We start from the raw sequence: 25199 nt of genomic DNA, 5'->3' as shown, positions 1-25199 counted from the left end.
ATGGCTTCCAGCAGAATTTGAGGACCGCCTATCAGCGATAAAGGCCGTCCCTCAGACATCCCGTGATGCTTTGCGGTGGAGTTAATAAAAATTACAGAAAAACCTTCTATTTGTATGAAATACAAAATATACTTTGTAATTTACGTTCTCTTAAATGTTTCTGGTTAGAATATAATATTTTTTAATGGTATTTGTCAATCCTATGGCAGTTTACTATTGAAACCGTGAGTGAAAGGACGGTTGAGTTTGATGGACCTGGGGACCAGAGGACAACAACAAAAACAACAAACTGCACGTAACTGTTGCGGTTGATTCTGAACTTGTCTTTCAAAGTCAAGTGTTACGTTGGGAATGAGTGTGTTCTGCGAAAGAGGTCTCAGATACTCAGACATATCTGCTATTGTAAGGGTATGTTTTTGGCTCAGATTTGTTGTTATAGTATCAGAAAACAGAGCTGGTAACATGAAACTTTCTGACACTTTTGAGTAACGAGTAATGCTTAAACTGTTCTGTAGAATTAGACATGTGAATGCACTGCTGTGGCCCCAATGGTGGGCGATGTGATAAGATAAACCCCAGAAAATAACACAAGTCACGCATAATGATCAACATACCTCCACCCCAGAAAACACTTAAACTCTCACACAAATAACAACTCATCTCCAAGAAAGGAACACTCTCTGCACTATCTGCTTTAAAGTCTGTAAGGCATAAGGATTATAATGTAATAAGAATTTCATAGGGCTGCTAAGGGACTGTTGCGGGAGCACGCAAAGCTGGCCTTTATTTACTACTCAAATCAGCACATGTATATTTTTTCCATCTTTGAGTGATGAGGAGGTGTTTGGGGTGTAAGAAGAGCATTTAAACTCTGTTATGATCATAAGATGAAGATGAAGGGACTACAGATTTCGTTTCGTTATGCAGCGTACCTTGTATCGTACCTTTTAAGAATCACAATATGTGTCAGTTGTCTTTACATCCATCTTCAGTTTTTCTCATCTTGAGACCTGAGACTTGAATTTCATCCTCAGTCAACCAACAGTTGTTTGTTTGAGTCCACATTTAACAACTGTGCTATGAAAAGTTTCTTATTTTAGTTGATGCTGTGTTTATGTAGTAATTGCTAGAGAAGAAAAAATAATAATTAATGCCCCGTGGTTGTATGCTATGCCTCCGCCAAGTTGCCATTTTACATCCATGTCTTTCCAGACTCATTTAATAAATGTAGTGAATTCTTGGAAGGAATAGAAAATGTGGTGCTTTTGTTTTCTCCTGGCATCTTTAGATGCAATGTGTCTTTACGAGCTGCAAGTGAAACTCACTCGCTCACTCATTGGATCACGATTAGGTAGGCGTCCTCCAATAAGTTGTTTGCAGTCATGGGATTTCAATGGTGCTTGAAATTCAGAATGAGGCAGGAAGTGAAAGGCAGAATGGGGCAGATGGAGGAAAGCCTGTACTGTGCTAGTTATTGTTCATTCACTGTGTTGTCCCAGTCAGCATGAGTGGAATCTGGAATCGTCTATTTTCTTCTACATTGTGACTAAAAACCTATTTTGAGGTCACAATGACCTTGGAGTCAAAAGTGTCAGCAACTTAGTGTCAACTTTAAAATATGGTCTCTCCTTCTGTTCCTGAGAACAGTCAACTCCTTATGGTGTTGACTGGTAATTTGGCAATTCTGGTAAATGCCAGATGGGCTTGGCTACACAGCCGCCACCAGCTATGTAGGGGGAATTTGAGCTTCACAGCCCCGTTAATGTTGGAACAACCCAACATCAAGTGCATGTGCTACCACTCCCCTCCTCCTGATTGGGGGGTATATTGTCCCCAAGAAAACCCTATAGCCTACTGTGAAGCAGTTGCAGGTAGTGGTACCTGTGGTTGCCAAATCTGTGCCCGCCTGCCTGATCCGTTCTACGGATTAAGACAGACAGAGCAGAGTTTGAATTGAAAGTATTAATTAAATGAAAAAGGACAGAAAAAGCTGGAGAGGAAAAGGTCAGAGAGAAAGGGAAAAAATCTTGAGGCTAATGTTGCAAAATGTTTTAAGTTAACACATTTATTATTCAAAAATCTTGCTACCTGCAGTGATAACATTAACGGTCTGCTGGACATTAGTCCTACTGTTGGTGGATGGGAAGGTGCAGCAGTCATTCTCTCTCCTGCCCATCCTTGTGTCCAAATGCTTAATCAAACTACCTCTCATGGGTGAAGCATGTGCTGGCACTCCCCTCCTGCATGGTGAGTTTGTTTTGCCTCTCTTTAATGAAGAAAAGCGACATAAGCTCTGTAGAGAATAGTTCATCCATCTTGTCACCATTATGTCACTATTTTATGAGGTGCCCCTAGAGACATTATTCAGAATTACCATGGATATACATGTACTTTTCCTCTCACATACACATATGAAACCAAACTCATTCACATACTATACTGAAAAGCTCACACACATACAAGTAAAATGCTTTTACACACACAATTGAAATGCTCTCACACACACAACTGAAACACTCACACACACACAACTGAAACGCTCTGACACACTCAAATAAAATGTATGTTGTATAAAAGCATTTCAGTTCGTTGTATGAGAGAATTTCAGTTGAACAGGAAGTTGTTTAAATAAAAGCACACGTCTCACAATACAAGCGAACAACTGTTGATCGTACAACGACATTATGTTTATTGCTTCTGACAAGCATTGGCGCATTGTTTGATTTCTTCCAAAGTATATGCTCAATTTCAAACTAATCAGATGGGTCGGCTTTAGCCCACTGCTAGTTATCAAATGCCAGCACATCAGCGCTGGGAGGCGCCATAGGGAGGCGCACTCTGACCAGACAGACTCCTGGCAGAGCTGGAGAAGGAGAAATGCTTTAAGAGACAAATGTGACATTCACTAAGAAGTTACATAACAAAACAATTATCTGTACACTGAATAGTTTTGAAGCTCTATAGATGGTGTAATTTATTGACCTTTGAGTAGGTCTTGTGGTTATTACATGTTTATTGGCTTAGTGTATAGTGTGTAGTGAGGCAAAAGGGTGAAAAAAGTTAACTGATAGAAAGCACATATTTGCTACAAGTGAATTTGATCAGCTGATTGTTTATTTTTGCTCAGTGTGGGCTACTTGCCTGAGAATACCTCAGAGTTTGCAACATTGCAATTAATGATACATCTAGTGGGATTCATAATTTCTCAGTCAGCAGGTCATTCTTTCTTTAAGCACTTTACCCAGTTTTGTTTGGATTTGTGCTTATTCTCTTGTCTTTAAGCTAGACTTACTGAATATCAGAGCAGCAAACAAGGCACTCTTCAAATCCTTCTCTGGCTCTAGTTGCTGACTGTAAGGCTCCTGTGTTATCTTCAACAATGTTAAAAAACTGCATAACTATTTTGTCTTCTGACCTTTTCTGTCAGAAGACGAAACAGTATTTTCACTTTTCAACTTATACCAGACTGCTCTCCCTTAGTGAAAGAGTTAAGATTTAATATTCAATGTTTTATCTGTGTTGCATGATGAGCTGGTTCTTTCAAATGACAATCAGAATGTAAAATGAACATTTTCAGTCAGTAGTAAAGACAAAATAAGTCTAAAGTACAAATATATTTGGAATTTATTGCAATGGGAACCATAAACCATTTTTTTAATGGACATAAAACACAGATGTTTAAAACCACAGTGGACTACGAGGACATCCAGTGCTGCTCTTCCTTGCAGGGAGTGGGAAAAGAAGTAGAGAAGGCCTTTTAATGCCTTGGAAATAATAAATATAATCAAGTGACATCCAAATTATTGACTCATAACTAAAGTTATATGAAAATCTGAATTAATCAGGTTTAATTGATTTGCTTCAAATAGTTTTGTCCGATGGCCTGGCGGTGGCTTTACGTTTTTCAGAGAGAGACATGAGACAGAGGTAAAATGCAAGCACAAACGTGGCATTTATTGTCTTCCATACCGACAAGAGGAGACACCGACACCAACAAGCAACAAAAAACTTACACTGAAAGTAACTTGCTGTCTTTTATACACTCCCTCCTGCAGGTAATTAAGTGGGTAAAACTACTCAAGTGGGACCACCATCATTTAGAATAATAAACATTTACCCAAAAATCCAACACCACAGAAAAATAGAGCCCAAAGAATGAATATTTACATAAATACAAATTTCTATCAGTAAATCAATAAAGCATACTCAAAATAATCACATAAATCAGCATTGTTTATGGCTTTACTCCCCCCCCCTCTCAGCTTCACGGTTTGCTCCTACAGCTCTTAAGCAGGTGCTTGGGCCTACAACACTCCTTTGCCTCCGCCCCCTGCTGAAGAGACAACCAGGAAGAGGTGAGTACTTGCATTGTTCGTCTTATCTTGTTTAAACTAATTTAACAACTAACTGAAATGGAGTAAAATCAGTCAATACTATATCATGAACCTTGACTATCACTGATTGAGGTTTCTTTCCACACAGGCAGGACGGCCAGACCCCCCCTGTGGAACACAAAGACAGCTATCAAATGTTTCACACATTAAATAAACAATCAAAATAACAATGTGTATGGCTCCTGCTTTATCAGTAATCCCCACCTTAATACTCAAATTGACTATTTCAGGTAATGGAACCCCTGGTCTCCATTACATAGTTTGTTAGACATTTAACAGTTTGAACTTAGTTTAAAGCTGATTCACGTTTAGACAATTGTGGTGTTGCAAACCACAATTACAGTATATACTTAAAATCATTAAGGCATTTTAAATCTTATGTATTATGTCAATAACATATAAATCATTATTTAAAGTTATGGTGTACAGCTTTAATGTTAACTTACCTGAAGTGTAAGCTGGGATCATTGGCTGGGACCAACCATAGAATTTCACTTGTGTGTGTAAGGTTTTCGTGTGTGTGTGGGAGCGTTTCAGTTGTGTGTGTGTGGGAGCGTTTCAGTTGTGTGTGTGTGGGAGCATTTCAGTCGTGTGTGTGAGTGTTTCTCGTGTGTGTGAGTGTTTCTCGTGTGTGTGAGCGTTTTACTTGTATGTTGTCAGCTTTTCAGTATAGTATGTGAATGAGTTTGGTTTTCGTATGTGAGAGGAAAAGTCCCTAGGGGCACCTGATATGTAGGTATAGGCCAGCCAATATTTAATGTGATTGGCTGTGTTTATTACAGTGGTGGGACAGCCACAGATGCCGGCTTAGTTTCATTTTGTGTCAGATGTAAAGAAAATTTCAACAAATATAGCAAAAATGCTTCTGAAATATATTGCCTACGCCAGCTTTAACAATGAAATTCATGGCATGCATTTGTATTTGCAAGTTAAATAGTTAAAATGTTATAGTTAACTTTACAAGTCTATAAAATATAAAAATATTAGTCTCCCTAATTCACTACTATTTGCATACTTTCCTAAACGCACTAGCCTACCTCAATCTATATTAATGTAGGATAACATAGGCTATAGGGGAGACCGGGTACGGTTGTAACACATGCTGGGGTAAGTTGTAACAATCACACAAGATTCATAAATGGATGCCACACTATTTGATAATCTTCCAAAACAGGTAGTGATATCAAAGAACAACGTTTCTCTGTGTGTGTATGTCAGTGTGTGTATATTCTTATTCAGAGTCATTGTCAGTGCTTGAAGTGGGCCAGTATTCACCGGTACGTATACCAGCACTTCTATATTTTACTCTTTGGCGTACCGGGACTTTTTCTTGCACACAGGCACTTCTCACAAGCTGCCATGCATACACTTTTCTACCCTCTCCTCCGTATGGAAAAGGTCGAGTGAGGATGCATACGCCAACATGTGTACAGCATGTGAATGTGGAGTACTGGTCATAGCAGGGCAATCTGCAAGAAAGTACCTAGTTTTATGTATCACCCCTGTCAGCCAATGTTTAGCTAGCTAATTTCATAGTGGTTTGAAATTAGAAAGGAAAAAATGCATCACCTGAGAAACTATATTTCAATCTAATAAGTCAAATAATTCTATCTGCAATAGTATAGATACTAAACAAAAAATAGTCTTGGTCAAAACCTTTACTTTCTTACCTCAAAATCAGTTTTTTCACTATATATTCTGAATGCACCTCTTTCCAGACATGATAATAGTGTTTTGTTCAAAGAACATTTCGTTCATAAGACCTAATAGTGTATATGACTCGGGAGGAATGGGTTGTCTCAGTGAGTGATTCGTTCATTTTCACACATGCGTGAAGGATCTTGGACTCTTATGTTCACTCGTCACACGGCAGCTGCATGGGCTCCGTCAGCACAGGAAACAGAATTGATTAGTTCACAACTCTCAAATGTGGGTCTCTAGGTCTGAGTCCTTCATTTGTCACGTGACAGCTACTGTGGAGCAGGAATGAACGACTCGTTCACCGCTCACATGCGCCCTCCTCAGTCTTTTGTTCACTCGGCAGGTTGAGTGACTGCCAGCGCCGGAGAATGAGAGGCAGGTCGGCTGTCAGGTAACAGTCACTGGACTGACATTATATCTAATATCTATTCTGTGACATTTAATAAAGCATAACGTTATTACAGCACAGTGATGTTGTGCTAAGTTATAGTTTTAACACAGCCGCACCATAACTTTAGTCCTGCTAGTGTTTAACATTACAGCTAACAGCTGATGAGAGTTGTTGTGGGTCCACTTCAGAGCCCTGACAGGGTTCTACCTGGAGCCGAATTACCTCAGAGGTCGTCTCCTCTCCAAAACAAATAGACCCGGTCATTAAAACATTAAAACACAGCCCCATAGCAACGTTAGCGTTAGCCCTGTAAACAGCTGATCCAGGTCCGCCAGGGAACGACCATAACAACCTGCAGTGTTTGAGAGCAATGTGCTCATGTGTGTTTCTCTGTCTGCAGAATCCGGACCTGATGTGGCCCATTCTGCGCCCAGACCTGCCAAACTGCTGCGTTTATATGTGTTTATTTCTCTGTGCTGGAGTTCTTTAAGAACTTGGTGGCTTGATCCAGATTATTATTAAATTGGTTGAAAGAGTGTGTTTATTCATATAGTGTATCAAGCTTATTACTTCAATATATTTACTGCAAATCTGATAGTAATATTTTAGTCATGGATAGGGACGTTATGCTACTGTATGAATGAGCCCTTCAGAGATAATGACAGTAATTATATACATAAGCCTTTATGTGGCTGGTCTGGTTGTATACTATCAGGAAAGATTGTGAAAATGGAAGGATTTAGGCATAGTAGTGGTGATTACATATTGACAACATATTTCTGTGGTTTTTACATGGTTTGAATTTGGTTGTGGGCCCAGGGGGGTTTATATAATGATGATATACAGTAATCAAGAGGTGAATTTGTGCATTATACTTTGTCAAATAAAGCAAGCCAGGCAGCCTTCTCTGTTTGAGAACGGCGCTGTTTTTTAATCACCCACTAGAGGACTGCAGCGCTGCAATAACCAGCCAAGTTCAAATGAACGAAATGAACGAAATGACTCAAAACAAGATTAGTTCAGTTTAATGATTTGAATGAACAAGTCTGTCAAAGATTCGAACTTGCCATCACTACTTGATAACCACCATGCCTGATTGGGGAGGAAGTAGGTACTGAAATACTGTAAAGTACTGAAATGGTCACCTAACTCCTATCTTATCTCTATTTGGTGGAATTGGTGTTGTTAATACTCTCCCCATGTTACAACCATACCCGGTCTCCCCTACACAATTTATCCAAATATGTTGTTTATGCTGTTAGCACATAAGCCTATCGCTAAAATAAATAAATTTGAATGAATGCAGTTTGAGTAGATTTAACAGTGGTAAAGGGAGTTTTGATGGCTTTGCAGCTGCATTGCTGGACTTAACACCTGCTCCAGAGCGCGAGCTGCGTGTTTTCCCTCCACCCAGGTGGTGATGCCGCTGCTGTGGGAGGAGGCTCCACTCCTGTTAATAGACTGAGGAGTCTGAAGACATCACCAGTCCGGGGCTCAAGCCAGTCTGGTAGTAAGAGATCTTTACACTACAAAAACTGGGAGGCGACACGGAGAAAAACGGCCGCTCAGCAGGTGCGTCTAATGTTATTTAGTGTTTAAAAGAGCAGCTTGAATATCGCGATAGACACTCAGACCGTCGAGTTTACACTGTGAAATAGTTCTGCAATGCGAGTTTTTGTAAGGGTCGAAAAATAGTTTAGAGATGTAGCCTATTTAAGTAGTGGGGCCCTATTTACAATGAAAACTGTAATGTGCTACTGTAAAAAGTCCATTAAGAAAAATACAGTCCTTAGTAAAGTAATAGGCTATGTGATAAAATCATAAAGCAGCAACCACACGCTTTATAGCAGATCAGCTGTATAAGAATATAAATATAAATAAATTATTGTAGGAATGTCATTGAAAACACTTCTATGGAAGTCTGGGAATGTTATATAAATATCTTAAGATAATAAGCAAGAAAAATAACACTTATAATACTAATAATAAAAACAACCACAATTAATCAAACCAGCATAGAACAGCAACAGCATATTTTATTAGAACTATTTAAGAATATTATTGGATTAAAACAGTCACATCATGCTTTACTTTAAGAATATTATAATTAATTAAGTGAATAAGACTGCATGTGACTTGTATTGCTATGTGTCACTGCCTCTCCCCACCTGTATTAGGGGCAGTTATGTAATCCAGCAGCAACATGTAACAAGTCCACCCAAAATAATTAGCCAGGATCAGTGGAAACACCTCTGCAGGGTGCAGGACCTTTAGTGCATGTGGGTTTTTTAGGTTCAAAATGTGGTTAAAATACATTCAAATTCCCTGGAAATGATGTGGTTGAAAGAGGGGAGTGGTAGTGAGTCCCTTCATATAATGAAACAGAATAAAACACAAGTCATGTTAAAATCTGTGCAATGACAAAACCACAAAAAATACCTGTAGGTCCAAAAACTCTAAACATGGAGAGTAACCTCAGATACCTTGAGGCTGGATATGACAAAACCTCTGTTTTCCCAGCATTACCCTCAAGTAGTCAATTAGTCTTGTACTAACTACTTTAAATCAATATTGATTCTACTGGAAGTAGCATCAGGACTAAACCCTGTACTTGGAAATACAGGTTCAACTGTGCTGACGAAATGTCACTGATGCGGTAGTTCTCAACTGTTTATACTAGTGAATTATTTTCATGCTGTCTCCACAGAGCTAAAATAAAGTGGATGAACTAAAGCTGTATGAAGAGATTTAGATTTTCCAAAGACTTGTTTGCATTACAAGCTGTTTTCAACAGACCAGAGCACTCTGCTCAACAAACACAAAAAGCAGTCCTGATGCAGGACCCTTCATACTACAGTCCCATAATAGACTAACAGAAAATAAAGCTAGTTACATTATAGCCTTTCGACCCAATATTTTTCATGTTACAAGCTTGGTCCTAGAGCTGAAAAGATAAGAGAGTGCCTTAGCATTGTAGATATTTTCTCATACACCAAATTACTAGACACATTGAGACACTGACCTGATGATGGTGGTATATGAAAAGTCAGGATGTTACCAAAGTTACAATTTATACCGAGGGGGACATGAATATCTGTACCAAGGTTCACGGCAACCCGTCAAAAAGTTTGTGAGACATTTCACTTTAAACCTTTACAATTAGGGGATCACTAAAGTCAACTAATTTGAGATATTTCAGGATGGATTGGTCCACAACTTGGCCCGGTCAGTCAGTCGGTAAGTCAGTTGTAAGTTATATCTTATATGATGACACATACTGTGAAAATTAATGTTTTGAGTGATCCTAAAGGTCTTGGGGGGCTACATGTGCTTTACAGAAGCAATATAAATAGTAGGTAAGTGTTTTAAATGTGGTTACAGGATGTTTTGCAATCAGGAAGTAAGATTTTTTTTGTTTGTTGCCGGATTAAAATGAACTCTTTCGTTTGTGTCTCCCTCAGGGAAACCCCAGTGGCTAAGCACCGCTATTTCGGAGGCTGCCAAGCCAAAGCCTGCATTAATTCCCAAAGCTGAGGTTAACTACAAAGACCAAGATCAAAGACATGAAAGGATATTTTCTTAGAGTCAGATGCCAAAGGAACAAGGATAATTTATCTCTGACCCCTGCTTTATACTTTATATATGACAGATAACTGTTAATTGTGATTTTGTTGCCCAACTGAATAGCACTGTCTGGCACTGTTTGACTGTTTAAAATCAGATTGAAACAGGAATCTGTGGACTATATAGAGTTCTAACTGGATATAAGGTGCTAATATATTGAACCTGGATAGTGCTGCAGCTCAGCAGTTAGTTCCATTCTGTTAAAGAGCTACGAAAGTGCTCAAACATGGCTATCATGGAAGTGGCAGACATCATTGTTGTAGTGATCTACTTCATCCTGGTGCTGGCGATCGGTTTCCTTGCCATGTCGAAAGCCAACCAAAGCACAGTAAGCGGCTACTTCCTCGCTGGTCGCTCCATGAATTGGGCAGCTGTAGGAGCATCTCTATTCGTTAGCAACATAGGAAGTGAGCATTTCATTGGACTAGCTGGATCAGGGGCTGCCAGCGGGTTCAGCGTTGCTGCATGGGAATTCAATGCTCTACTATTACTCCAGTTGTTAGGCTGGGTGTTTATCCCTGTGTATATTCAGTCCGGAGTCTACACCATGCCAGAGTACCTCTCCAAACGGTATGGCGGGAGGCGACTAAAGGTGTATTTTGCCACATTATCTCTTGTCCTGTACATCTTCACCAAGTTGTCTGTGGACCTCTATGCCGGAGCTTTGTTCATTCAGGAATCTTTAGGGTGGAACCTCTATTTGTCAATCATCCTCCTCATTGCCATGACAGCTTTGCTGACAGTCACTGGAGGTCTGGTAGCTGTCATCTACACAGATTCGGTCCAGGCGTTCCTCATGATCACCGGAGCACTCTGCCTTACAGGCATCAGCCTCTTCAAAGTGGGAGGACTTGAAGGTCTAACTATCTTCTTATTCATTAAAGTTAAACCATTTATGCCATGTAATTAATTAAACTACAGTTTGATCTGCACACTATACCGTATGATAAATCATGTCATGCCATGTCATTTAAAGGATTGAGGACCAAGTACATGCAGGCTACTCCAAACATCACTGCCATCTTGCTGTCTTCACCCAACCTGACATATTCTGAATCTTGCCACCACCACCTCAAGCCAAAGCCAGATGCTCTGAAAATCCTTCGAGGCCCGAGGGATCAAGACTTACCTTGGCCAGGTTTCATACTGGGCCAGACTCCTGCCTCTATTTGGTATTTTGTCTCCTGTGGGAATACCCTTAGGACAAACTGTTTCATTATAGTTATATTGTTAGTTTTAGCCACATTGCTCTGCAACTTGTACGGGCCACTAGCAAGGACTGTTCACAGCAGTGCTTTGAAATAAATGGAAACATTAGCACGCTATTATGCTCAGGAGGAATATGCTTAGTAGGTATAATGGAACTATGTTTCATATTCACCATATAGTTCAATGACTTAGCTTGTTAACATTTACTAATTTACAAATGTTAGCATGCACTTCTCTTACAGGTATCTGTTCGAAAACCAAATCTAATGGAAAAGTTCAATTTTGAGCTGCTGATGGCACAAGATGAAGAGTCAGGCGCTCACCAAAGTGATTATAATTCATCCTGAGAGCAACACGGATGTCTGTACTAAATATAATTTGCAATATATCCAATAGTTTTTGAGACATTTCACAAAAAAAGTGAGATTCATCCTCTGGGAACCTCAAATGTCTGTACAAAACTTCATGGCAATCCATCCATTGGTTGTTGAGGTATTTCACTCTGGACCTTAATACTTTGTAGAGGATTTATTGTTAATCTAAGCATCACTGTGTGTTCCAGGTATTGGTGTGCAGATCAAGTGATTGTACAGCGGGTTCTGGCAGCAAAGAACATTGCCCATGCCAAAGGTTCTACTATCATGGCTGGCTTTCTGAAAATCCTCCCCATGTTCATCATTGTCATCCCAGGTAGAGCCATTATTGCTTTTTGAGTGACTTACACTTCATATCTTGACTGTGGACTCATTAAATGATTTATTTATCATCATGATTCCAGGGATGATTTCCAGGATTTTGTTTGCTGATGAGTTGGCATGTATCAGCCCAGAACACTGCATGGAAGTGTGCGGATCCGCAGTCGGCTGTAGCAATGTGTCTTACCCACGTCTCGTCATGTCAGTGATGCCCGTTGGTCTCCGTGGCCTGATGTTGGCTGTCATGATCGCAGCTCTGATGAGCGACTTGGACTCCATCTTCAACTCAGCCAGCACCATTTTCACGTTGGATATTTACAAGATGCTACGAAAGCGGGTGTCATCCCGGGAGTTAGTGATAGTCGGCAGGTTTTTTGTGGTTTTCATGGTGATCATCAGCTTTGCCTGGGTGCCGGTCATCATCGAGATGCAGGGGGGCCAGATGTTCTATTACATCCAAGAAGTATCAGATTACCTGACTCCACCCATAGCTGCTCTCTTCTTGCTTGGTGTCCTGTGGCATCGCTGCAATGAGACGGGTGCCTTTTGGGGTGGGATGGTAGGGTTTGCCCTCGGAGCATTGCGTCTGGTTTTGGCATTTGTTTACCGCGAGCCTCACTGCGACCGGCCTGATGAGCGGCCATCTTTCATCAAAGATGTTCATTTCATGTATGTGGCGGCCATCTTGTTTTGGGTGTCAGCTTTGGTGACTGTAGTTGTGAGTCTCTGCACTCCTCCACCTGGAAAAGAACAAATCAGAACCACTACTCTTTGGGGGTTAAACAAGAGGGAGAGGCTAAAACTTCAAGAAAAACAAAATACTGGAGAAGACATCAATGCTTTGAAGCATCTAAACCATGCAATCCTAAAAGGAAACAGTTTGCTTGGTAAAGAAAAGTATCAAGACCACCCAAACATGCTCAATGGCAATAACGAAAATGCTCAACCATGCAATGATCATGCTATCACAGCCAGTGACATAGAAACCCACAATCCTATCGAGAATGGTTGCCACTCACTAACTGACCAATCTGACCCTAAAATGGTAGAAAAGGTAGAAGGAAGAGGAAGGAGGGAGGGGGCGGATGAAGAGGAGGGTGGGAGATGTATGAAGGTTTTACATTGGATCTGTGGCTTCCAAGAGAAGCAGCTCAAAACTCAGGTCATTACCATCCAGGAACAGGAGAAGATCTTGGATGAGCTTCTCCATGAACCTCCACAAACCAAGATCATCCTGAACATAGGACTGGTGGTGATTTGCTCTGTCGGGATCTTTCTCTTCATCTATTTCTCCTTATAGGCTTGATTAATTCCAACCAGTGGGCCACGTTTGTCCATAACCTACAAGCAGGAATGGTCTACAGGTAGGCCATATTCACTCTTCTTAAAGGTGCAATATACAATTCTAATACATGTCTTTTGGTCAGATTTTTATAATATCTTCTCACAGTCTCCTAGGTGTCTGTTCTGTGTGTGTGTGTGCTGAAAAAAATCAGGTGTACCCTACCCGAGCCTCACAGCACTATTCAAGCCATGACTTAAGTGTTGGATAATGTTAATTTACTTGCCCACGTTTATAGTTTTCTAAAATATGCTTTTGTTGTGATGATCGCTTCACCGAGCAGCCACAACATTATGACCACTGACAGGTAAATTGAGTAACACTGATGATCTCAATACCATGGCACCTGTCAGTCGGTGGGATATATTAGGCAGCAAGTGAACATAGTGTCCTCATAGTTGATGTGTTAGAAGCAGGAAAAATGGGCAAGCGTAAGGATTTGAATGACTTTGCCTGGGGCCAAATTGCGATGGCTAGACGACATGGTAAGAAATATACTCAGGAGTAGGCTAAGGAACCACCTGTTGAAAAGGTGTTTTTTTTTATTAGCACTTTTTGTATGTTCTGAAATGTATTTTCTAGTTGGAGGGGGGTGTTGTGAACGCTGTTCAACAATCTAGCAAGCACTGAATGAAAAAGTATTCCTCTTTTAATAGGGAACTATCAGGAACCCCTTCAACAGTACAGAGGTCCACAAACGCTTGCCTTTAGGAGATCAGTGCAAAAATTGTCGTTATGGTGGTGGTAGTTAATTACATTCACTGACAAATTGGGAAAACACCCAGGAAAACTTTAAAGTTTATATTTCTATTTAATATGCACTTAATCTACATTAATAATCACATCATAATCCTGTTGCTTTGACTAGACTGGCTAGCAAGGGGCCAGTGTTGGGCAAGTTACTCAGAAATTGTAATATATTACTAGTTACTTATTACTCCTTAAAAAAACATTATTCTAACATTGGACAGGTTTGTGCAGCGGTGTTCACGAGAGCGAGGGAGAGAGAGAGAGAGAGAGAGAAAGAGGGAGCGAGCCAGGAAGTGCTCTACGAATATATGCTCCTCAATACAGCTCCTTAATCAAAAATGATTTTAAGCCTAGTAAAAATTTGGAAAATCAATATGTGGCGGTCCGCATTGATAATTATCCAAATTATAAGCTAATTTTGACACTGCTGTCCCTACCACCCCCCTTCACCCCCAAACAATGTAGTCTCCCCTGACTTTTTAACTTACATCATATCCATAACAGCAGCAAGAAGTGTGGTTGTTACAAAGCATTTAGCCTAGGCCTAACGTTTCTTAACACAAGCGGCTGAAATAAAAAAATAAAGCAAATAAATTCCGACTTTTAAACAGCTGTTTTACTGCACATGTAGCCTATTTAATAATAATAATAATAATAATAATAATAAATTGAATTTGTAAAGCGTTTTTCTCGAACTCAAAGTCAAGGGGCAGTGAGGTATGAAGGGGCCAGGTGGTGAATGGCTTTGTAGGTAAGGACCAGGATTTTGTATGTGATCCGGTGAGAAAAGGGAAGCCAGTGTAGTTGTTTTAGGACTGGAGTGATGTGGTGCCAGGATTTGGAGCGGGTGATGAGTCGTGCGGCTGAGTTTTGGACCAGTCTTTTTATGTAGGTTGAGCTGATACCAAGGAGTAGTGAGTTGCAGTAGTCCAGCCGTGAGGAGATGAAGGCGTGAATGAGTCTTTCAGCAGCAGAGGGTGTGAGTGAGGGTCTGATTTTGGCAACGTTGCAAAGGTGAAAGAAGGAGGTTTTAATGACATGACGGATGTGGGGCTCAAGGGAGAGGATTGAATCAAAAATCACACTAAGGTTGAGGGCCTGGGGAGATGGGGAGACAATGGTGCCATCGATGGTGAGAGTGGGGTTATTGGCTTTGCTGAGAGTGGATTTGGAGCCTATGAGGAGGAATTCTGTTTTATTGCTGTTTAGTTTGAGGAAGAGCCTTGGGGAACGCCTTGGGTGACAGAGGTGTGGTTATGAAGCGAGATGAAGTGGGATCTGTTGGAAAGGTAGGAACAGTGCCAGGTGAAGGCAGTACCTTTCGATAACAAGGTCTTTGAGTCTGGTGAGCAGGATGTTATGGCTCACGGTATCGAAGGCTGCACTCAGGTCGAGAAGAGTAAGGATGTTAAGGGAACCGGTGTCAGCGGAAGTGAGGAGGTCGTTGAAGATTTTGAGGAGAGCAGTTTCTGTGCTGTGGAGGGGGCAAAAACCAGATTGGAAAGGTTCAAATTGGTTATTGGCATGAAGATGAGTTTGTAATTGTGAGGCGACTATACGTTCAAGGGTTTTAGACAGAAAGGGGAGGTTGGATGTTGGGCGGTAATTATTAAGGGAAGAGGGATCCAGACCAGGTTTTTTAAGGACTGGGGTGACAGCGGCAATTTTGAAAGCCGAGGGGACAGTTCCAAGGGACAGTGAGGAGTTGAAGAGGTTAGTGAGGTAGGGGGAAAGGACAGTGTAGTGAACAACGGTGTGGATTTGTGCATTTTATATTGAATAAACTTGGAGCTACTCTAAATTCCTTTCTCCTCCCCAGAGAAGAAGGGGAGGGGTCAAAGTTGCTTTCTCTAAGTGCTAGCCCCACCATAAAACTGGCACCTTTTTGATTCCGAAGCTGATAATGCGGGGCCTGACTGTTAAACTGACAAAGGGACACGAACCAGCCATTGGCATTTCCCTGAACAGCCTATCAAAACTGGCCCCCCACACATGTTTCCGTGGCAACTGACCTTATTCTTTGTTTTATTACCACATCAAAAAGGGATACTCCTTGTCTCACCTAGGTGTGACACAATCCAGGACAGCTGAACTTTGAATGGCCAAAGACTGCAGTCTCCAAAGACTCAAAGCATTTAATTAAGTTTAATTAAATCTTTAGTTGCCTGATTACGTTTGCCTCTATTTGAGTAGTTATGTTAACTGTTGTTGCTATCCGTTGTTGATATTAGTGCTGAAAAGAAAGTTGTGCAGTGTTTTTATTTTCAGCAAGACACTCCTTCATCTAATGTAATCCAAGCTTTCCTCATGTAACCTGAGCTCCCCCAAGTGGACGAAATAAGTATTACATGCCCTCGTTGGAAATGCCGTTAAATGTATAAATATCCTGACCAATAATGTGACAATTGTTTCCTGTTACCAAATGCTTAGAACAGTACAACCGTTCAACCATTGAGGTTCGATTGTGGAAAATATTTGATTATAATACGCGCAAATAGATTTCTTTTTAGACATTAAGTTTAGAAAGGCAGTCCCTTGGGAAACCTGAGACGCCCACTGGGGAACCACGCCCCAGGCAACAAAAGAGCGACACGCGATCTCGCGTGCTCTCTTTTCTTCTTCGCTGTTGGCTCTCTTCCACTCTGCTCTGCTCGCTGGACGCTTTGGCACGCGTGTGGCGTGCCGCACCAGGCAACGCCCTCAGTCGGCCAGCGAAACAGGCCCTTTTGTTCGCCTGAAGCTACACACCTGAAGTGCCGCGACATCGATTTGTTTTATTTTCTTTATTTCTTTTGTTTGTTAAAGTTATCAGTCCGTTAAGTTACACTGGACTAATTCAGGAGCGACCAAGTTCCATTTTAAGCCTTTTTCGTCGAGCCAACTTCACCGAGGTCAGACCAAGCCACGTGGTCTCGCCAGCTACAACGAAGGAAACCTGAAAACAGCCGAATTGCCAGACGGAGGAGGCGTTTCAATCAGACACGGAGAACCCTGGAGAATCCCTAGCAAAAAGCCAGGATCGGGCAGCTAGCGTGGGACCCCTGCAACAGGCCAAAAGCAGGATGTCGACAAGCAGTAAGACTTAACACACGTTCTGTGATCAGATATGTCCATGTTAACTCCTAAAATCATTGCATTAGTTTACTTTTATTAGCTCTTCTATGCCGTATGAGTCAAATGCTTCCCACAGTCGAACCTCCAGGCTCATTGTTCAGCAAATGTTTATGTTCCCTGTATCCAACCATCTTTTCACCTTAGTTAGAGAATAAATTCACTGTAATATAATCAAGAGCTGTGTGTGTTGCCTATTTCTAGTCCCTGCCAAGAGAATTGACCCTTTAGATATGAGACTGACTGACTGATTTAAGATAATTGAGCGATTATAAACTAACTGATCACTAGTAATAATTGTATAATTATTAAAATTACCTAGAGGTCCGGAGACTCTAGGATTATAACAACTCCGGTGGTGCCCTGAAACGAGGAAAATCTTGATTTTATGAATATTAATTCATAATTGGGTATCAATTTTCATAAATTTATTAAATTGCATTACTAAATTTAGGTCTGCTACAACGGGGAGGCATGACTTCAAGAGTGGAGTAGGGAGGGAGTCAAGTGAGCAGGTAGTGGGTTTAGAAGAGCTGATGAGTTTAGAGATTTCAGGAGTGGTGACCAGGTCAAACTGAGAGGAGAGGAAGGCAGTGTGGAGGAGAAGGAGGGAGGTCAGGCGGGATAGGGGGAAGAGGGTCCGTGGTAGTTGCTGGAGTAGATACTGGGAGGTCAGATGCAGGGGATAGAGATTGATAAATAGTGTTGATTTTATCAGCGAAAAAGTGAAGGAATGTGTTGCAGAGATCCGGAGTAGAGGTAGGGAGGGTGTTGGTCCGAGGCTTGATGAGGTTGTTCATTGTGGAGAAGAGGGTTCTGGGGTTATGACAGGGGTTGGTGAATATGAAGGAGAGGTAGGCAAATTTGGCAGCAATGAGGGCATCTTTGTAGGCAATGAGGTGGAGTTTATAGGCTTCATGGTGGACTGTGAGAGATGATTTTTTGTCAGATGTTCAAGTTGGCGGCCAGTTTGTTTCATTTCCCGGAGTGCAGGTGTGTACCAGGGTGACGAGGTGTTAAAGGAGACGGTTTTTGTTTTGAGGGGGGCCAGAGTGTTAAGGGAGGTACACAAAGCAGAGTTGAGGCGGTTTGTGAGATCATCAGGTAAGGTGAGGGTTGAGTCCAGGTGAAGAGTTGTGGAGAGCAGGTCTGAGAGTTGATGGATTTAAGGTTGTGGAAGGTGATTTCTCTAAGGAGGTGGGGGCGTGCGGCTGGAGAAGGAATGGTGAACCGTATCAGTTTGTGATCAGAGAGGGGAAAGAGGCATGGATGGAGGTCGAGCACTGGTAGGTTAGTGGAGCAGACCAGGTCGAGTATGTGTCCTTTGTCATGGTTGGAGAATGTGACATGTTAGATGAGAGTGAAGTTGTCCAGTAAGTTGGAGAATTCTGATGACAGCTTGCAGGTGGGGGAGCCTATATGGATGTTTAAGTCACCAAGTAGGAGCAGACGTGAAGAGAGAGATGAGGCTAGTGTGAGGAGTTCTGTAAAATCAGAGAGGTAGGAAGGGTTTGATTTAGGTGGCCGGTTGATGAGGATAACGGTCATAGAGGAATGAGCTTTGAAGGCGAGATATTCAAATGAAGATATTGAGGGCAGGGTGAGTTCAGTGATCCGGAATTGTAAATAATGGCGAAGCCGCCTCCACGACGGGAGGGGCAGGGTTTGCAGATGTAATTGTAGACAGTGGGGGATGCTTGGCTGAGAGAGAAGAAGTCATTGGGTTGTTGCCAGGTTTTGGTAAGCAGAAGGAAATCCAGCGTGTTGTCAAGGATTAGTTCATGGAGGGCAGGGGCTTTATTGTTAATCGATCGGGTGTGACATGAACAACAAAGTCCAGTCCAGCTGAGCTGCCGCATAGTCGTGGATTTACGTCAAGGACGGTGCGTTCAGTAACAAGTAACGCAGCGTTACTTGCCTTAATAACTAGTAATAATTAGAAAAGTAATTAGTTACACTACTTAGTTACTGGGAAAAGTAATATTATTACAGTATAAGGTATCCAAGGGCTTTGGTATTGATCTAGTGCTTTGTATATTAGCAGCTGCTCAGCATGCGATGCTTCGAATTATACCAAATAGAGTGTATTATGTGCTCAGGGTGTTTAGAATTTGCTTTGCTTTGTCTCTGGAATTATCTACCCATACGGACATGAGATTTGAATTCAAAACACAAAACTTGCTTTGCAATAATATTTGACTGGAGTTTTCAGGAGAGTGGACTGTTACAGGAAATGCTTACTATATCCTATAGCGCTTTCTTTTCAGTCTCCATATTTGAAGGGGTGGTAATTTTCAACACATAAGAGAGTGTTAGAGAGTAACCAGGATCAGAATCAGAAATACTTTATTGATCCCCGAGGGGAAATTCTTTAACAACTGCAACAGGCTGCATGCACGTTGGCGCATGCACACTAACAGCTTGTTATTATAACGCATGCACATGATACATAATGTTGTACATGCTCTAACAGACTGTTGAAAAGGAACACAACCTGCTCCTACTGCACACAAGGATGTGTTATGAAAACATGCGTTCATTGAGATCTTATCATGTGTTTTTTTTCTACACCTATTATAGAACTGAAAGTGTCTTCCACTTAAATGGTTTAAAACATTTTATGTAATTGTATTACATTCAATGGGATGTAATTATGCATTATGGTGTTGTTAATTTGTAATAACTGATGTTAATGATGGTTTCCGAATCACTTGGAATGAGTTCTTCATTCATTCCTCCTCTCTCGGATTTTGTTTTGTTTTTGTTATTGTAATTGTATTGTAACACTGTGCAATTAAACTTAGACTTAGAACCTGTTCTATGCAAAAGAAAGTGATTAAGTCAAGCCAAATAACTTGAGTGGTATTTCTGAATGTGGCTACTATGAGGATTTTCTCAGGATTAAGCAGAGGTGCCGGTTCTAAGTTGTCTTCCCACATCTGACTGGGAGTTCTTACACCTTGTTTTACACTGTAAAAATAAGGATGGAACTACCAAGATCGGTGTCCTTTGATCCAATGTCCATCCAATCCGATATCTCACCACTGATCACTTTAAGAGGTTTTATAATTTGACTGAAACGATACAAAGTTGTTTAAGTTGGCTGCAAAGTGTTTTTGCAGGTTCAAAAGATGTTTTTGAAGATTGAAAATTTGGTCTTGCTTACAGATTCTTGTATATGCTGTAATATTTCTCCCCCTAACTGAAAAAATGTCTAACCAAAGGGCTTGTTCTCTCCACTTGGCCTCTGTCCTCTATTAGGATTTGTACATGAGGAGGACTATTATGTTGTCCTTGACAGAGAATGAAAAAATAAATACGCTGTGAATTTTTGTTTGTTTGTTTGTTTATTATAATGACAGCTAGTATATTGTAAGCGAGACATCCAGCAGCCTTAAGTTGCCTGGTGGATATATCAAGCTCACCTCTGACACAGTTCCTGCCACCAACTATACACTGTAAACACACACCCAAAGTAGTCTTTCTTTTCGGTCAGTCCTCCACTTGGTCCAAACTATCTCAATAACAAAAATAACAATAACAAAAATAACGAAAAGCAATCTAGTGTATGCGGTCCAATGCAGTGAGGAATGCACAGACCTGTATATTGGGGAGACTAAACAACCACTACACAAACGCATGGCTCAACACAGAAGGGCCAACTCCTCAGGTCAAGACTCTGCAGTCTACTTACATTTGAAGGACAGAGGACACTCGTTTGAGGACCACCAGGTGCACATTTTAGACAGAGAAGATGGATGGATGGTTTGAAAGAGGTGTCAAGGAAGCCATCTACACCAGGGTTGAGAAGCCGTCATTGAACAGGGGAGGGGGTCTACGCCACCACTTATCCCCCACTTACAATGCTGTCCTTTCATCACTTCCCAGGAAACTCAACAAACATAACCTATTGGCCTCAGGTGAAGATACCAACGATGGTCGTTCAGTCTTGGCCACAGGTAGTCTCAATGACTGTAACGACTGTCGTCACAACACCAAGGAACACTAACGAACCAGCGGTATCGATGACCCGGGATAACGACCCCACTGAGGTTAAATAGCTGAGTTTCCCTGCCAGTCAGTCAGAACTGAAGAAGTCCTTTGGATGAGGGACGAAACGTCTTCCAGTAGCTTCAACCAAGTCCAGTTGCCCTTCATTTTAACCCTCGTTGGATAACTATGACCTGGATGACTGAGAATCTTCATAGACACCTCAATAACTATTGGATGGATTGCCATGATTGTGACCACTGTTAACATGCCGACCTTAGCATTTAGTCCAGAGCATGACTGTGCCAAGTACAGCCTCACCGAGCCACTAGCTGGACTTGGTATAAGATAACTGAAGACATTTCATCCATCATCCAACAGACTTCTTCAGTTCTGACTAACTGGTAGGGAAACTCAACTATTTAACCTCTGTGTGGTCATTTGTCAAGAAGATACCACTGGTTCGTTAGTGCTCCTGGCTGTTGTAACGACAGTTGTGGTCACTGGAGTCATCCAAGGCCAAATTTGAACAACCATCGTTGCCAGCCTCACCTGAGGCCAAAAGAGATTGTTTGTTTAGTTTCCTGGGAAGTGATGAAAGGACAGCATTATAAGTGGGGGATATGTGGTGTCGCAGACCACCTCCCCTGTTAAGCGACGGCTACTCAACCCGGGTGTAAATGGCTTCCTTGACACCTCTTTCAAAGATTCATGTTCTGTCTAAAATGTGGACCCGGTGATCCTCAAACGAGTGTCCTTTATCTGTTAGATGTAGGTAAACTGCTGAGTCTTGACCTGAAGAGTTAGCCCTTCTGTGTTAAGCCATTGCGTTTTTGTAGTGATTGTTTAGGCCCCATCCACACTACTGCGTTGGCAGCGCGGTGGTCTAGTGGTTAGCACTGTCGCCTTGGACCAAGAAGGTTGTGGGTTCTCTGTGTGGAGTTTGCATGTTCTCCCCATGTCCGTGTGGGTTCTCTCCGGGTGCTCCGGCTTACTCCCACCATCCAAAGACATGCAGGCTAGGTTAATTGGTGTCTCCAAAATTGTCCTTAGGTGTGGATGTGACTGCAAGCGGTTGTGTGTCTATGTGTGGCCCTGCGATGGACTGGCGGCCTGTCCAGGGTGTACCCCGCCTTTTGCCCAAAGTCAGCTGGGATTGGCTCCAGCCCCCCGCGACCCTGTACGCAGGATAAGCGGTTGACGATGGATGGTGGATGGATGACCTTTTACTACGTTTGCACCTCCTGTCCAGACTACAACGATGAAAACGAAGACCTAAAACAGAGACCCCGTTTTGCGTTTCAAAACTCCAGAGGGCGTTTTAGTGAAGACGGGCCAAAACGTAGGACTTTAGATACAATGATGCAGCCGCTCATGCTCGGCTCTCTGATTGGGTATTGCAAAGCAGAAACACGATGCTGCTGACCGGGTTTTTGACATCATATTTTTATTACAATATTCTGTACCGTGCAAATAACACTCATCTGCCTACTGTGCGTTTTCAGTCGTTTTAATGTAGATGGAGATCAACTCCAAAACGCAGCGGAAATGCTGGTGTGGATGGAGATCATATTCATATTCATATTATATCACGTCTTAATTCTCTGTTTGTAAACAAAAACGGAGTAGTGTGGAAGGGGCCTTAGTCTCCCCAACATACAGGTCTTTGCATTCCTCACTGCATTGGAGCGCATACACTAGATTGCTTTTCTTGTGTTTGGGTGTGCATTTTTTGGGGTAGACCAGTATCTGTCTTAGCGTGTTTTTGGGTTCTTAACCATCCTTGGATAACTATATCCCGGATAACCTTCACAGACATTTAGTTCTGTACTTCCATAAAGTTGGGGCACTCGCAAGATAGTGTGACTTTTTCTACCTACAATGTGGGAAAAAACTTCGAAAACACTGGATTTGCCATGATGTACCTCAGACACATCTTTTTGTTATTCCTTCCCTGCTTGGCAAACGCCCCTGTCTTTCAAACTCCATGCCCCCAGTTTGTGACGCTGCCTACTTTTATTAAACTGTAAATGTTGGCTGCTTATGACCAGCTGCGTGGATTGTTACTTGGTTACTCATTGTGATAAGTTTATTATAAAATGCAGCACAAGAAGCTGTCTTGGAAAACAACTAAATGTGAATTAAAATTTTAATGTGAATGTAAAATTTCTGCTTCAAAGCAGAAGACCTGAGGCAAGGACACACCATGAACCAGCAGATGATGGTACATGAAGCATACTTCAAAAGAAAGCAACACAACAAGCAAACATGCCACCACTCAGTCAGTTAAGATGACATTGACATCCCTTGCCGCAGTGGAAAGTTACAGGCTGGAAGTGGAAAGTTACTGGGTAGACACATCCCACACAACCTCACTGCTAAAAATTACAAGACGGGTCAGAGGCTTTTTTTCTCTTTTGTATCCTACAATACAGGCTGCTGCACAGTTGCTGTTTTCAGGAAGTGTCACTTGCTTTCTTGATAAACTGATAATCATAAAACAAGACAAGGAAGCATTCAAACTGAATAATGGTGCAAAAGTTCAAATCCTTGGAAAACATGATGTGCAAAAGTATGCACGTGGTAAACTCAGAGCTCAAATGTGTCTGTTGGAAATAAGTACAGGCTCAGTAGTTTTAACAAGTAGTAGTTTTTCAGAGCTCTGTGCTGCTGAATGAGAACCAATGCCTATAGAGCGTACATTTTGCATTGAATGAAATTTTAGATGTGAATGGGCACTTATCTGATATATAATATACAATTATAATATTATTGATTTATTGTTGAACTAATCAATCTTACACCGGTTGTCTCTTAAACTTTAACAGCTATTGAAAAGAGAAATTTTGGTTTCACAAAGTACCAATACAGCATGTAGGCACACATGGTTCATGGAAGACTTGAAACAGCTTTTCTTGTGTTGTTGGTTGTTGAAGAAGAAGGATGAGCTGTATAAATATTAACTTTCAATTTGACCAAGCCACTTAATTTGTGTGTGTGTGTGTGTGTGTGTGTGTGTGTGTGTGTGTGTGTGTGTGTGTGTGTGTGAGGAAGAGAGCATAAAATAGCAACCCAATGGGACCTGACTAAAAACCACAGAATATGTGTTTGTGGGTCAGAGTTTAAAACCTACAACATGCTCGGAATTCATATGGGGTTTAATTCTGGTTAACCACCACCCCCCAACCCATATGGTGAGCCAGTTGTTGAGGCAAAAGCCAAATGATACAAATGTTGGAAAGCTTTGTGAATGAAAGAGTTGGTGTGACTTGTCATCAAAACCACCACATGCGCACATAATGGAAAAAAACACCAGCACAACATCTGCTTGAGTCAGCCTTCTTAACAGATTACAAAATAACTGTCAGAATGCAACCAGAAGCATTTTGTCGCTTCCTGGTGAATGGCAAGGTCTTTCAAACTTCATACCGCCACTTTGTAACAAAGGATTTCTAGCATAAATGTTGTCATAACCTTGCTCAAAGGCCATGACAAAAGTGGGAAAGGCATGCTGCCTGAAGTGCACAATGTTTATTATAACAGAAATAACACTTCAACTGTTGGATGTGTTAGTCAGCAGCATCACTAGGTGTGGATGTGTAAACATGGTGTTAAGTGTTGTAATATAAACGTAAAACAAACATTTAACAAAACCAAAAAGGTGCCACTGCTGGCATAAAAGATGAGCAGAGACATCCAGTCTAGGAGGTGGGGCTTTTATCTCCAGCGGAGCACTGGGCCCAGGTGTTCCAGATTCGGGAAGGATCACTGCAATAAGCACCTCAAATAGAAAACCACAACTGCAGTGCTGACAGAACACATACACCTTCAAGCCACAAAGGGGCTGTCACAATGGGAAGTCTCCATGGCTAAGATGAGATAACCTTGATAACATCGCTATGACATCACCAGGTAAACTGACCTTTAGGAGTTCCCCTTTAACATGCACAACCTATGAATTTATGGAAGAGTTGTAATGACATCAAGGAAAT

The 25199-nt window shown here is 41.5% G+C and overlaps 1 protein-coding gene across 1 annotated transcript; it reads left to right on the top strand.

Moving 5' to 3' along the window:
• Positions 1-7556: 7556 nt before the first annotated feature.
• Positions 7557-14361, top strand: LOC119903402 (sodium/myo-inositol cotransporter-like). The gene is made up of 5 exons (XM_038719549.1): positions 7557-8058; positions 9948-10967; positions 11087-11282; positions 11882-12009; positions 12098-14361. The coding sequence occupies exons 2-5, from the start codon at positions 10337-10339 to the stop codon at positions 13312-13314; spliced, it is 2172 nt and encodes a 723-aa protein (XP_038575477.1). The 5' UTR covers positions 7557-8058; positions 9948-10336; the 3' UTR covers positions 13315-14361.
• Positions 14362-25199: the final 10838 nt, after the last annotated feature.

The sequence above is a fragment of the Micropterus salmoides genome, unplaced genomic scaffold (assembly GCF_014851395.1).
Source record: "Micropterus salmoides isolate LMB-PRFRI ecotype aquatic unplaced genomic scaffold, ASM1485139v1 Ms_hic_scaffold_1, whole genome shotgun sequence".
NCBI lineage: Eukaryota > Metazoa > Chordata > Actinopteri > Centrarchiformes > Centrarchidae > Micropterus > Micropterus salmoides.
Note: the sequence above shows the minus strand (reverse complement) of the source record. Positions and strands in the feature narration are given on the sequence as shown.

Excerpts from the sequence above, each read along its gene's own strand:
- LOC119903402 (XM_038719549.1), top strand. The coding sequence starts at position 10,337 with ATGGCTATCATGGAAGTGGCAGACATCATTGTTGTAGTGATCTACTTC. Across the intron at positions 10,968-11,086 it reads CAAAGTGGGAGGACTTGAAG|GATTGAGGACCAAGTACATG; the intron begins GTCTAACTATCT and ends TGTCATTTAAAG. Across the intron at positions 12,010-12,097 it reads GTTCATCATTGTCATCCCAG|GGATGATTTCCAGGATTTTG; the intron begins GTAGAGCCATTA and ends TCATGATTCCAG.